This window comes from Theobroma cacao, chromosome 4 (assembly GCF_053813885.1).
Source record: "Theobroma cacao isolate CCN51 chromosome 4, ASM5381388v1, whole genome shotgun sequence".
Lineage (NCBI taxonomy): Eukaryota > Viridiplantae > Streptophyta > Magnoliopsida > Malvales > Malvaceae > Theobroma > Theobroma cacao.
The window spans coordinates 2,089,724-2,103,265 of record NC_142642.1 but is presented as its reverse complement, the minus strand read 5'-3'; the positions used below and the strand labels follow the sequence as shown (position 1 = coordinate 2,103,265).

Below are 13,542 nucleotides of genomic sequence, written 5' to 3'. Positions count from 1 at the left end.
ATTTTTGGCATATTTTTTTTAACTTATCTACACGTATATGAAAATGTTTCATTAAGGACATTTTTGTTCAAAAATCTTATCTTTTGATTAAAAACAATTAAAATTATGAAGAGGATTATTTTCAAAAACACCTTATATTCGAAGACTAAAAAATTTTTTTGCCTATTCACAATATATTAATTATCTTGCATCAATGTGATGTGAAATATGTAAAATACAAGTTATGCAATATATATATATATATATATATATATATATATATATATATATATATATATATACATGATTAATTGCCATAGATTATGATTATCAAAATATTTTTAATCAATCAAAATTATAAATCAAACGGTGTTAATTTGACTTCAAATTTTAACATTAATTATGCAATAACTATCTATTAATTATACTTTTCTTTGAACTTTTTTATTCTATGATTGCTATATAATTATAACTACCAAAGTAATTAACACTCAAATTATTTTCTTTCCTTCATCTCAAGAACTTTAACAACAAAGGAAAGAGGTAGTAGATACCATAAGTACATATATATATATATATATATATATATATATATATATATATATATCTGTTCTTGCTAAGTATGAATAATTGGGTGATTCTACTGAACATGGTACCCACAACTCAAAGCATAATGAATAAGATCATCCATCTCGTCCTCGCTAATGTATCCGTCCCCATTTTGGTCAGCCTGATGAAGGGCGGCAAAAGCTCGATAGGTTGGAAACCGTGAACCTAGGCTGTTGAAAGCACTCCTAAGCTCTTGCCTGCTGAGGCGGCCGTCTCTATTACCATCAAACCGCCTAAACACAGATGTCAACTGTGCTTCTGTAAAGAAAGGAGGTGAAAGTTTAGTGTTGGAGGTACCCTTATGCCCAAAGATACGTAGTCTGGAATCATTTGTAGATTTGGGGTTGTTTTGGTTTCGAACAAGGCGGTAATCCACGTTTTTACTAGTAGTATAACTTGCTAGCCCTGGCCAAACCATAGTGGCAATTTTAATGGAGGTACTCTTGTTTAAGTGTTTGGTTGTGATGGGAAGAAGGCAAGGTTAAGCGAGCATGCCTTGGTTTGTTTAGTGAATTTGAAGTTAATTGGGGCAAACTGGCAAAGGGTTTTTATAGTGAGCCATGGAGAGTTTTTGCCAAAATTCTTGTTAATTAACTATAATGGTGATGGTTAATTTGCATAAAAATTTTGGAAAAGGTAAGGGAAAAGACAATGACAGTGGAAAGTGAAATTCCTTTACATTGGGTTAACACAATAGAAATTGTACGGAAAAGTAAAGAATAAGAATTCCAGTACTCATGCATCAGCACAAATACAATGTTTCTCCATATTTTTTCTTAATTTTTGAACAAATTGATAGATTGTAATAATAAAACAATATAAATTAAAAACTTTGATTTGGTTGATAATCATGAAATTCCACACATAGATAGAATGCCTTGTTCCTAAAATTCATTTTCCTCTCTATCTTACATGTATAGAATTTGTTTTAATTAGCCCAGACATCCCATGTGCAATATTATTCTCTTTTGACAATTGAAAGAGATCCAACTCCAAGTGCTTGGAACCTGAGACTTTGCAAATACTAACGTGGAGCTCCTTTTTGTTCATTGAGACGAAGTTTGGCAATGATTCATTATCGGTGAGTTCATGATTAATTAATTTTTTATCACAAATTGTATAATTTAGGGAAGAGAAAGCCAGGAGAGATATAAATGAAAATTTTTGGGTGCCATGAAGTTAATTTAGCCACATGGATAGCTAAATAATTTTTTCATGTGTTCTATCTAGAAAATTAGGAGATTGTGATACTGTTATAATCAATGACCTGTTCTCCTTTCGAATAATTTGCATTAAAATAGATTTGGTTTACATATCAAAACAAGCAACTGAATAATATAAACACACTTTTCAGGCAAAGGGAGAATCATCAATCCTTTTTGATGTAGGTTTGCCACAAGGTGAGAACAAACATGATAACAGCGTAAATTTGAGCAGCAATGGCCCAGGGCTTGGAAAAATAGTTGTGCACGTAGTAAGCACGCCATGTAGGCCACCATCGTTTGCAATAACCATCCAGTTCATCACAAAGTTTAGAGTAATAGAATTCCTTGACATAAGTGTCATTGTACAGCCTATTGAAAAACTGGGTTGCATCCTCAGGACTCAGCCAGTTATCGAAAATTTCGCTCTTGCATAGTATCTCCATGTCATTGGTCGTGTCAATAAGGTTATCCAAGACCTTGGCGTAGCATGTGAAAATAGGTGGACAATGTGGCAAACACTGCTCATACGCGATCAGGTTGCGTAAGATTGTTTCTGTTGTCTCTTGAATTAGCAGGGATGGAATTTCAAGAGAACCGTCTCTGAACTTTATATCCAAGATGCTATCTGGTGTAACTTTCACGAATTTCAGACCTGCTTCTTTGAGTCTAGTGACAGTATGAATAGGTTGCCATCCGGATCTTGGGTTGATTTTTATTTCTTCCGATGGTAAAACCAAGGATAACCTTAACAAATCAAGAATATGCTTGATCTTTTTGCTTGCAAAAAGGTCTGGTTTTATAGGAGGTCGATGAGATGAGAACATGTTAGCAAAGAAAAGAAGGGCAAGTTCAATCAGGGACTTGGTTTCCGAAGGGAGCTTGGTTTTTTCAAACAAGGTTTCTAGTACAAACCAGGGTAACTGGTTTTCTAGTAAAATCAAGTCATGATACAGAAATTGGAGCATACAGGACATGGAGAAAATTGGGTCATCCTGGTCTTGGGTGATCTCTCCAGCATCCTTACGGAATAGCTCAATAATGAAGCAAGCATCGAGCACCAATATTTTTACGAATTCATCACCTAATTTTGCTGCATAATCATCTCCTGCATAGTAACCACTAGCCTCTTTCTCAATCTCCTTTACTGTATCAGTGAAATTAGTTAAAATCTCCTCTTGCTCAATCTCCTTGGCTTCTTCGGACTTTCTCTCCGGACTGGTAGTCACTCTGCACAGAAGACCTTTCAAGTACTTGAGTTTGATTTTTTCAGTGACTGCCAAATTCTCTTTACCGTGGTGCACAGGCCCAATTGAAAAGCAATTGGGGAGAAATGAGTTTTCTCTGTGCCTGAAGAGTATGCTTGGGGTTTTGAAAATGCAGTAGCTTGATGCCATGGATAGACGAGCATTCCTCAATTCATCTTTCAGAGAAGATAACATTGGTCCAACATCAATTGCAACAATCTTGTCGTCTGATCTTCCACTTTTTCCCATTATTGTCAACTGTTTTTTCCTATTGGGCAAAATTCTTCTTGAGAACTTTCATTTTTGGGTGATAAATAAGGATGAAAGGGAGAAAAAAGCATGAAAAGAACTTGAGAATTTGGAAGTAACTTGCAAACAAAGAAAGAATGTATTTTGGTTAAAATCACTCCTAAATTAGTCTCTTTTCATTACTTTTTTCCTACTCTATTTCCAAAACCATACTTGTCCCTTGACCATATTAAGCTTGTTAGAAAAATGGCATAGAGAATATTAAAGATCATTATATTTTTTCATTTTCAAAATTTCAAAAGGAATTTCTGTAGTTTAAAAGTGTTTTAATAAAAATAACGTTCAAAACGAAAGAATTTCATTATGATAAAGAATTTCAAAAGATATTTATAAGTTATTTTAAATTTTAAATAATTATTTTAACTTTGATTTTGAAATAATTTTAATTAAAAAGAATAATACTCTTTTCCTTTCATTTCGATTACCTCTATTTGAAAAGTTAGTTAAACAAACTCAACTTTGATTTTTTTTTTTTAGTTTTATGATTTTGTTAAAAATAATAATTAAAGTTGAGTTCATTGAACCAAAATATTAATGAGGTACAAACAATATGGGACGGAAATAATTTTGATAATTTTAACTTCAGACTAAAAAGAAAGTGCGATAATTAATAAATAATTCAAATAAATTAAGCAAGCATGTGAATGAAAATCATAGGCAGAAAGTCAACGTACCAAATTCAAAAGTAACTAGTTCCAGTCCCAAGGTAACAGCTATCTTGGGTTCAGTTTCTAGTTTCAATCTTGAATTGCTTGTGATCTGCTGTATCTCAGCAACCTGCAACAAATTAAAAACTTTTACAGATCCAAAATAATCTGAGTTAGCAGCAGAAAATTGGCATGATAGAATTTCCAACTCTTTCAAGAAAGGAAACTTTGGGAAATTACTCTGAAAATTATGGCCAAGAAGCTGAGTAAAATTAGATAATGGCAAATATCTTCTGGAACGAGGGTCTGATCTGACGAAGTTAATTTCTTCTGTTCATCATGTTTTTGGCCAGTCAATGTTGGGCATGCATTTATATTCAAACTAAAAGGTCCTGGGAGATGAAACTTTAATTTTATATTTTAATTAAGTGTTGTCATAAAGCAGTACATAAGTTATTTGCTTTGGTCCACACAAATTAAGAATCCATGCATATAAAACTACATAAATCCACGACACAGCTCTCTTGGAAACGAATCTAAACTACAGATAAAGCATGTTTAACTCTTTTTAATTATCACCTAAACCTGGAAGGAATTAAAGTCGACACCAAGAATAAAGGAAATAAGAAAAGTTGGAAAGAAAAATGTTGTCTTGGGAAGTTATCCCTTGCTTCAGAATCTGGAAAATTGATGAACGTCTATGTTTGCACACTCTGCGATCTCAAGCTGTGGCAGTCATTGAAAAGTAATGGTGAGGTCAATCATTTCAACTTTATAAACCATATTCCAAACATATATTTGTTTCCTAAAATTTGGGAAGTTCACTTCGTTCTGTTTCACGCTCATGGCATATTTGGCTCCAATGACGTTATAACATACTCCTGGTTGTGATATATTGATATCTAATATGATGAAAGAGTTGGTCGGCTTAAATCTATTATTAAAATATTTTAATATTTTAAAATTAAATATTATATAAACAATTTTAAAATATCCTGTCTAAGTCCCAACTTGAGTTAAGTCAAGCTCGCAGGACTGATGAGCCACCAGCCCATGGACAAGTCTAGTAAGGAAGGAAATTAAAATTAGGATCGGAGGATCAGTTTGTATCACATGGGATGCCTTCGGATCTTCAAAAATTGAAGTGGTATACACAATTTTCTTTTTGGTTCTAAAAGTGTATATAATTGCATTAATCTTCTTTGTGAAGTTCTTAAGTTGCTCGCGATTCTTCTGTTCTGTAATATGTAGTAAAGTCAACTTGGGGTTTTCGTCTTTCATTTTTGAGTTGCACTTTTTATAGCTTTTAGTCCTCTTGTTGGGAACTTATTATAGGATAGAGAAGAACATGAAGCAATTGGATTAGCTTTTAGTTAAAGCATAGAACCTTAATGGCATTTTTTGAGTGAATAAAGTACATGGTCAAAAGCTCCCAAGCTAAGGTCCTACATTTACTTTGACAAAAGAATAAGACTTCCTTGGTGACCAAAGACTTGTATAGAGAGGCAAAGAATATAGTTGAATTATCCAAAATTTATCATAAAAAAAATGCAAAAACATATTCTTTGTTAATTATATTTCTTTCAGAATCCAAAGTTCAAAATCTCTTCACACTTGTTAATTAATTAATTCATGACAGGGCATGGTGGCTGAGTAAATTATGCATATAAAGAAAGCGTTTCTATGTATCTGCATTCATGAAGGGTTTATAAAAATTAGGACAGTGGCAGCTTATCTTGAATTCTCAAATTCGCTACTAGCCATTGTTGGAGGGAACATAGATATTATTATATTTTTCTCTTTAAAATTTTGTCTAAGGCTTTTCAGCATTTTGAAAATAAAGGTCATTCTAGTTGGCTATTATACAATTAATGCCATCATGCTTAGGCTTAGAAGGGAAGCTTTAACACATTTTGTCATATCGAATCTCTTTTCTTGGATCGTCACATTGGTTAGATTTTCTCCTTGTCAAAGTAAAGTATTATATTAAAATATTGCAAGTGATACAATAATTGGATTAAAAACTGGTCATCCTATAAAAGATTACAGCAACAACACCACCACACATACAAAATATCAATAGTACAAAGATGGAATTTGTCAAACTCAGCTCTACAATATGTTTATTATGCTATTATTATATAAGAATGCATGTTTGCTTACTTGGGTATCTCGAAAATCATTAAAAGACGGTAATGTACCAAATGGTACAATTAATTTGAATTAAGCCTCGAACTAGACCAAATAGAGATTTTAAGATGAAATTAAGGATTTTAAAATCCCAGAATGACTTAAAATGGTGATTCGGAGTTCGAAAATCAATTTGGAGTCAAATTAGAATTTTCATGACCTAGGGGGCAAAATGGTCATTTTGCCACCCGAGGTTAAGATGTGAGTGTTGGATGAAATTTTTGACTAAGATTGATCATTTGGAGTATAATTTGAGTTTGAGAAGTTAAAAATTTTAATTCCGACATTTTTCGAGTATTGGGGTAAAATAGTCATTTTGCCACCCTAAGGGCAAAATTGTAATTTTACACCACCCAACACTTGTCCAGCACATGGATTTTACCCAATATTATTATGGATAATTGAGGAAATTTAAGTGGTGGAGAGAGATTACTTAATGGCTAAGTATGACACATGGACCAATGGAATGGTGACATGTGTCAAATTTATATCTATTTATTTTTTTGGCTTAAAAATCAGCATAAAATCATCCCATTTCTCTTCATTATGGCCGGCCATAGCAAGAACAAAGGAAGAAAAGAAGAACAAAAACCCTAGGTGGAAATATTCAAGGGAAAAGTGTGAAAATTCAAGTAATCAAGCAATCAAAGGTAAAATTTCTTGATTTTGACTTGTGATCTATCTTTCCCATGCATTATTTTGCATTTTCCATGGTTGAATCACAATATATCATGAAGGATTCATGGATGACCGAATTTAGAGAGAGAAGATTTGATGATTTATTTTGTTAGATTTCAATGTATTTTAGTGTTTTTAGTTGATTGGTAATGTGTAGCATGAAAATCAAGTAAGAAAAATTCATGTTCTTCCATCACCCATCACTGGCCGAATTCTCCGTGTGGAATATTGAGGATGATTTTGATTTTATTTCAAGTGATTTGATTAGGAATTAGTGATTTATGGTGTGAGAATCAAGTAGAAAAAATTATAGTATTGATGCACCCACCATGGTCGAATTTCCCAAGAGAAAATGTGAAAATGATTTTGCTAGATTTTATGCTATTTGACTTGTGTTTGATGATTTGGAGTATTGGGAGAAAAATGAAATTATTTGGAGTTAAATTGGACGTATTGGCCAATTAATCGAGTGATAGATTGAATTAGGCCAATACGGTTTGATTTAGGTACACAATTGAATTTGTGTAGAACACCGTGTTTAGACAATAATCCGAACAATTTGCATCCCATTTCATACATTAGTATAAAGCCTGAATTGATTTTATAACAATTTAGCACAATGTAGTAAATGGCTTATTGTGCATTATGTCTAGGTGGTGAGCATTCTGGCAAAAGTAAAGAGATAGTACCCGAGGATCAAGAATCGGAGTACTTGGAATTCGCCTCCCGAAATAGTGAGTAACCTTACTATCATCTTAATTATCTAAAGTGGTTTTTATTCGATTTTGTGATTTTATGAAAAATGAGTTTAAATGGTAAATCTTTATGTTTTATAAGCAAAATGTGATTAAATGAAAATGATTTTATAAATTGTCTTAAAATTGAATGATGGTTTTGAAAATGGAGTAATTGGAGACTAAATTATTGTGTTATAAATCATGGTTTGAATTGAATGGCTTATGATAATATTGACATGAATGGTTGATTTGGTAAATGTGTTGAAAATGTATGAACTGTTAATTTGCCTTGAGAGGCTATAAAATAAAATAATTACCATGTCATGCTATTGCAAATTTTATTAAATTGGTGGGTTATAAATTTATCGCTGCAGTGGACGGGTTCCGTGGACCAGCCTATTAGAGAGGCACGGTAACCCTATTATATTGATACCTCAGTATGAGAAGCGCAGATGGATAACTCCTGAGGTTAACACTTTAGAGTTCAATTCACACCAAACCACCACGTGAAGGTGAACTCAGCCAACGCCAAGGAACGGCTATGTTTTCAAAATAAAAACATGATTTATGCGTACATAAATTTTTAACAGCCTTGGCGGACTCGGTTGGGATAGTCCTCGATCAAGGTATCCATAATAACTGAGTATGAGAGTGATTTTTGGCACGAGCCAAAGTTTTAAGAAATTCATAAGCAATGTTGATTACTCGATTTATATGAATTGATTTTATTTGGTTGAAATGAGTTGAAAGGTGATGAATTACAGTATGTTAAACTATTTTATCTGTCTCCATTTACTTAGCTTTAGATATTTTAGATGGTATTTATTTACTCACTGGGATTATATAATCTCACCACCCTTCTTTCTACCCATTTCAGGCTCAAGATAATCGGTAGATAGCTCATTTCGTTGAGGGCTACAGTTGGATTTGCATCGTCCAAACTGTAGGTTTACAGTCTTTCTTACTTTTAGTTATTCGGAGTTCCACCAGTTATTGTAAATTAAATTAAATACTTTGGCTTACTGTATTACAGTATGTATAAATTTATTTTGCTTTTACGCTGCAAAAATTATTTACGTATAACTCTAAAAATATTATTTTATAAGAAAATAGAATATTTTATTGAATATTTTTTTTATTTTTTTATTATATCCAAATAATCATAATTTCATTTTAAATGAAGGTTTTAAATGTTTAAACTTATTTTGACTATGAATTATGTGTTTTCTACCCGTATACTACATTTTTAGCGACTTTCAAGATTTTTGAGGAAAAATAACCAAAATGCCCCTGTGAGAAAAAAATTATTTTTCTATTGTTTTGATTTGGAAATAGTTTATAATCTCTCAAAACATAATTTTAGTGACTAATACTCGCAGGGGAAGCAAGAAAAATTGATGTTAAGCCTTGCGAGGTTTCGATTGACATTCCGGATAATGAATGTCTATCGGGACGACGTGACAGTTGTCACGGGCTCGATAGGAGTTTCAGGTCGTGACAATTAGATTGGTATTAAAGCTTTTGATTTTAAAGATTAGAGTTTTTGGGTTTAAAGTTGTTTTAAAGTTTACAGTGTTAGTGTGGCCCAAGTTAAGTTAAGTTAAGTTAAGTTAGGTTAGGTTGAATAGAATGCATGTGTCTGCATATAGAGCCTAAGATTGCCTAAACTTGCCTTATTCTCTCTTATAGATTATCATGCCTCCTCGATGTGAACACCCACCTCTCACTAGATCAGTTGGGAGGGGAAGAGGTCGTTGTCAATATCGTCAGCTAGATCCTATAAAGGGGGAATCAGCTGTGTCTACTATTTGGGCAGCACCTGTTGCTGAGTAGACCGAGACTCCTCCACATCCTCCACCTCCTCCACCACTTACTAGTATTCCTGCCATGCCTCTTAAGGCAGTTTAGGCATTGGCAACCTTCTTTACTGCTATTGCTAGCCAAGCTCAGGCTGGTCAAGCTCTTCCTACAGTTCCTCCAACTGCTCTTTCAGTACCACCACCCCCACCTCCTGTCCCACCACTAGTGCTAGATGTTTCTAATTCTAAGAAGATTAAAAAGGCTAGGCAACATGGTTGCACTTCTTTTATGGGTGAGTTAGACACAACCGTAGCTACAGAGGTGGTGCAAATGGCTTTAAGAGCTGAGAAGCTTGCGAATGAAAATAGGAGAATGCGAGCTGAGTTAGCAAAAAGGAGAAATTTAAGTGTATCTTCTAGTTAGCCACCAAAAAGGGGCAAAGACTCATCTATTTTAGGAAGTACCATTACTGTTTCAGTAACATCTTCCCGACCTCCATTTTCACAAACACAGTAGAGGCCTCCGAGATTTAACAGATCTGTGATGACTATTTTTGGGAAGAGTTCCAGAGGTTCTGATAAATGCAGAAATTGTGGGAGATATCATATTGGGCAATGTAGAGGGCTTGTACGATGTTTTTATTGTGGTCAGTCGGGTCACATTAGGAGAGATTGCCCACAGTTAGGATGGGCTACGGTAGCTGTCCCATCTCCACTAGCTCATACGGATATACAGAGGAGAGATTCCTCTGGACTACCACCGGGACAAGGATGATTTTGACATACCACCAAGGGTAGATTAAATGATGTGGAACTATGCACAGGCATGATGAGAATTTGTATGAATTATGAAGATTATTCTATTGAATCTTGGTTATGGATGGGAATGAACAAAGAGAAATTAGTCTGAAGGAATTTGAAAACTAAGACCCCTATACATAATGAGGAATATGGACATTTGAATGTGCGTGTATACGTATGTGTGGAGTTAGTGATATACCCAACTAAAATGAAGAATGGTTTTAGTGGCTCGAGATTTAAACTCAATATATTTGATGAGTGTATAAGTAATGTAACGATCAAGAATCATATCAGAAATCGATTTATGACGACCTAAGGAATTTTGAAGAAATAGTTAAGGGAATGTAATCTATAGTATGGTTAAGCCATATGAGATGGATTAATAGGATTAAGAAGATTGAAATTTCCTAAATGCAAGGCAAACATGAAGTATGTGGAAATAATTGAAGCCATTAATCTTCCCTAACAGTGAGGATATGTACAGGAATGAGTATGGCATGTTAATGATGCCGTAAACTACACAATCGTGTATGAGGATAGAATGAATGAATGAAAGTCGAGAAATTTGATATGGCATGAAGTAATAAGATAATGATTGGTATACCTAAATAAGTATAAAATGCAATCGAAATTGGTATGATTGAGATGGAGTTATGGTTCAAGTTTAATGATAGTAATAGAAGCATGCTTGGTGTCTCGATATAAGAGATCATAATTGTAAAGGTTACTGTTGATTTGATTTTAAAGGATAATAATAGACATAAGTGAAGTACTCGAGTTAAATTGGAGGTAAATGAGATGAACAAATCGAAATTCCCTACAAAGGGGAGGACATAAGAAGTTGAGCATTGGATGAGAAAACAATATCCCCACATTTTCTCTGAGTTCAATAAATGAAATTTTGAGGTCAAAATTTTATTTTAAAGGGGGTAGTGCTATCAAGCTCAGCTCTATAATATGTTTATTATGCCATTCTTATATAAGAATGCATGTTTGCTTACTTGGGTACCTCGAATATCGTTAAAGGACGATAATGTACCAAATGGTACAATTAAGTTGAATTAAGCCTCGAACTAGACCAAATAGAGATTTTAAGATGCAATTGAGGATTTTAAAATCCCAGAATGACTTAAAATGGTGATTCGGAGTTCGATGACCAATTTAGAGTCAAATTGGAATTTTCATGACCTAGGGGCAAAAAGGTCATTTTGCCACCCGAGGTTAAGATGTGAGTGTTGGATGAAATTTTTGACTAAGATTGATCATTTGGAGTATAATTTGAGTTTGAGAAGTTAAAAATTTTAATTTCGGTATTTTTCGAGCATAGGGGTAAAATAGTCTTTTTGTCACCCCATGGGCAAAATTGTAATTTTACACCACCCAACACTTGTCCTGTAAAACCCGACCCTATAAACACATGTCATGACATACATGCACTAAGTAACATGTTATTACGCTAGGAAAGTCCCTAAGAATAGACGAAACTCGGTATTATACTTAACGGTACACTTAAGTTGATTTAACCTCGAACTAGTTCAAATAGGAATCGTAGAATGAAATTTAATATTTTACAGTCCAGGAATGACTAAAAATGATTGTTCGGAGTTCGAGGGTTCATTTGGGGAAAAATTGGAAATTTTGATGTTTAGGGGCAAAATTGTCATTTTACCACCTAAGATAATAATTTGATCATGGAGTGAAATTTTTGACCAAGATTAACTATTTGGAGTATAATTTAATGATAGGAAGTGAAAAATTTCAATTTCGACAATTTTTGAAACATAAGGGTAAAACGATAATTTTGTCGTCCCGGGGTAAAAACCGTGATTTTCACCACCCAAAACTTGTCAAAATCATAGGATTTACTTATTTTTGGTATGAATAACTATGGTATTTCAAGTGGTAAAAAATAGAAGTTTAATGGATGAAATTTTAAAAACGGGCCAATGAGAAAGTGACACATGGCACTTTTTAATTGTTTAATATTATTTTAATGAAAAGTCAGCCCATTTAAACCCTATATTAAGTGATCGCCGGCCATAAGGAGAGAACAAGAGGGAGAATAGAGAGGAAAGGAAGAAAAGAGAAAAACCAAAGGAAAACTAGAAAATTCAAAGGGGAAATCTCATTTTTTGACCGTTTACACGTCTAACGGTAAGATTTTTCGACTTTAGCTTGATTTCTACCTTTCTTACGCCTTTGTTTCCATTTAGCATGCTTGAGGAGAGAGATCAAAAAGTGATATCAAGGGCTGGACGAAATTCAAGGGGGAGGAATTTGAAATTTTTATGTTTTGATTTTTAGTTAAATTGATAGTTTTAGTTAGTTAAATGTGTATAGAAATCAAATTGGGCAAGAAAGCATAAAATTTTCACAATACCCACCCTTGGCTGAATGTTCAATGATGTACAATGATGATTAACGGGTTTTTATTCTAAGAGAAATGAAGAGAAAATGATGAAAAATGGTTAAATATGATAGAAAAATAAAGTGAAAGATTTACCGAATTAATGTCCCATTTTTGGCCGAATTTTCCAAGGAGGAAAGTGAGCTGATTTTGGTGATTTTAGTGAGTTATTGGCTGATATTTAATGGTTAGAAATGTTGGAGAGAAAATGGGACAATTTAGAGCTAAAATGGAGCGCGTTAGCAATTTATCGGGTAAAGTGCCAAAAATAGATTAATACCACGTTTAAGCTGTTTTAGGCTATTGCATTTCATACCATGCATTAGTATAGGATTTAAGTCAATTATATAGTGATTTAGCATCAATATGGTGAATTGTGTAATTTTTGCAATGTGTCTAAGAGGAGAGCCTTCCGGTAAAGGCAAGGAAGTCATACCCGACAAACAGTGATCGGGGTACCTAGAAAGCATTTAATTGGTACAAACGGTGAGTAAACCTATTATTATTGTAAATTATCTAGAGTTTATTTTTAAATGCTTTTCATGGATTTTATGAGACGAAAATGAGATTAAAATGGGATTTTTGATGTTTTAGAAATAAATGTGACAAATAAATATATTGTCTTGATTTTCTGAAATAAGAAACTTTTGATTATGAAATTGAGTAATTGGAGGCCGTCAATTGTCTTGAAAAATATATTTTCCTATGAATGGCTTATGATATATGAGTATATGTGGCTATATTTTATAATTGCATTGAGAATTTATGTAAGCTGTCTTTTACTATGCAGGCTGGGTAACTAAATAAAAGCCATGTTATAATATCGAAATTTTATTAAAATTGGTGGGTTTAGTCACTGCAGTGACGGATTTTCGTGGACTGCCTATTAGAGGGGCACGGTAAACCCGGTTATATAGTTACTCCGGTTGTAGAGGCG

General features: G+C 33.5%; 2 protein-coding genes across 3 annotated transcripts; both read right to left on the bottom strand.

Moving 5' to 3' along the window:
• Positions 1–619: 619 nt before the first annotated feature.
• Positions 620–1,006, bottom strand: LOC18600977 (putative calcium-binding protein CML14). The gene has a single exon (XM_007031763.3). It carries the CDS (start codon positions 1,004–1,006, stop codon positions 620–622), a length of 387 nt encoding a protein of 128 aa, XP_007031825.2.
• Positions 1,007–1,844: 838 nt separating this feature from the next.
• Positions 1,845–4,330, bottom strand: LOC18600972 (UPF0481 protein At3g47200-like). Of its 2 annotated transcripts, none has more exons than XM_018118904.2 (3): positions 4,234–4,330; positions 4,021–4,123; positions 1,845–3,305 (listed from the first exon to the last, which is right to left on the bottom strand). In XM_018118904.2, exon 3 carries the CDS (start codon positions 3,284–3,286, stop codon positions 1,958–1,960), a length of 1,329 nt encoding a protein of 442 aa, XP_017974393.1. In that variant the 5' UTR covers positions 3,287–3,305; positions 4,021–4,123; positions 4,234–4,330; the 3' UTR covers positions 1,845–1,957. The 2 variants fall into 2 exon arrangements, with proteins under 2 accessions (XP_017974393.1, XP_017974394.1); XM_018118905.2 differs by having other exon boundaries at positions 4,021–4,140; positions 4,234–4,324.
• Positions 4,331–13,542: the final 9,212 nt, after the last annotated feature.

Excerpts from the sequence above, each read along its gene's own strand:
- LOC18600977 (XM_007031763.3), bottom strand. The coding sequence starts at position 1,006 with ATGGTTTGGCCAGGGCTAGCAAGTTATACTACTAGTAAAAACGTGGAT.
- LOC18600972 (XM_018118904.2), bottom strand. The coding sequence starts at position 3,286 with ATGGGAAAAAGTGGAAGATCAGACGACAAGATTGTTGCAATTGATGTT.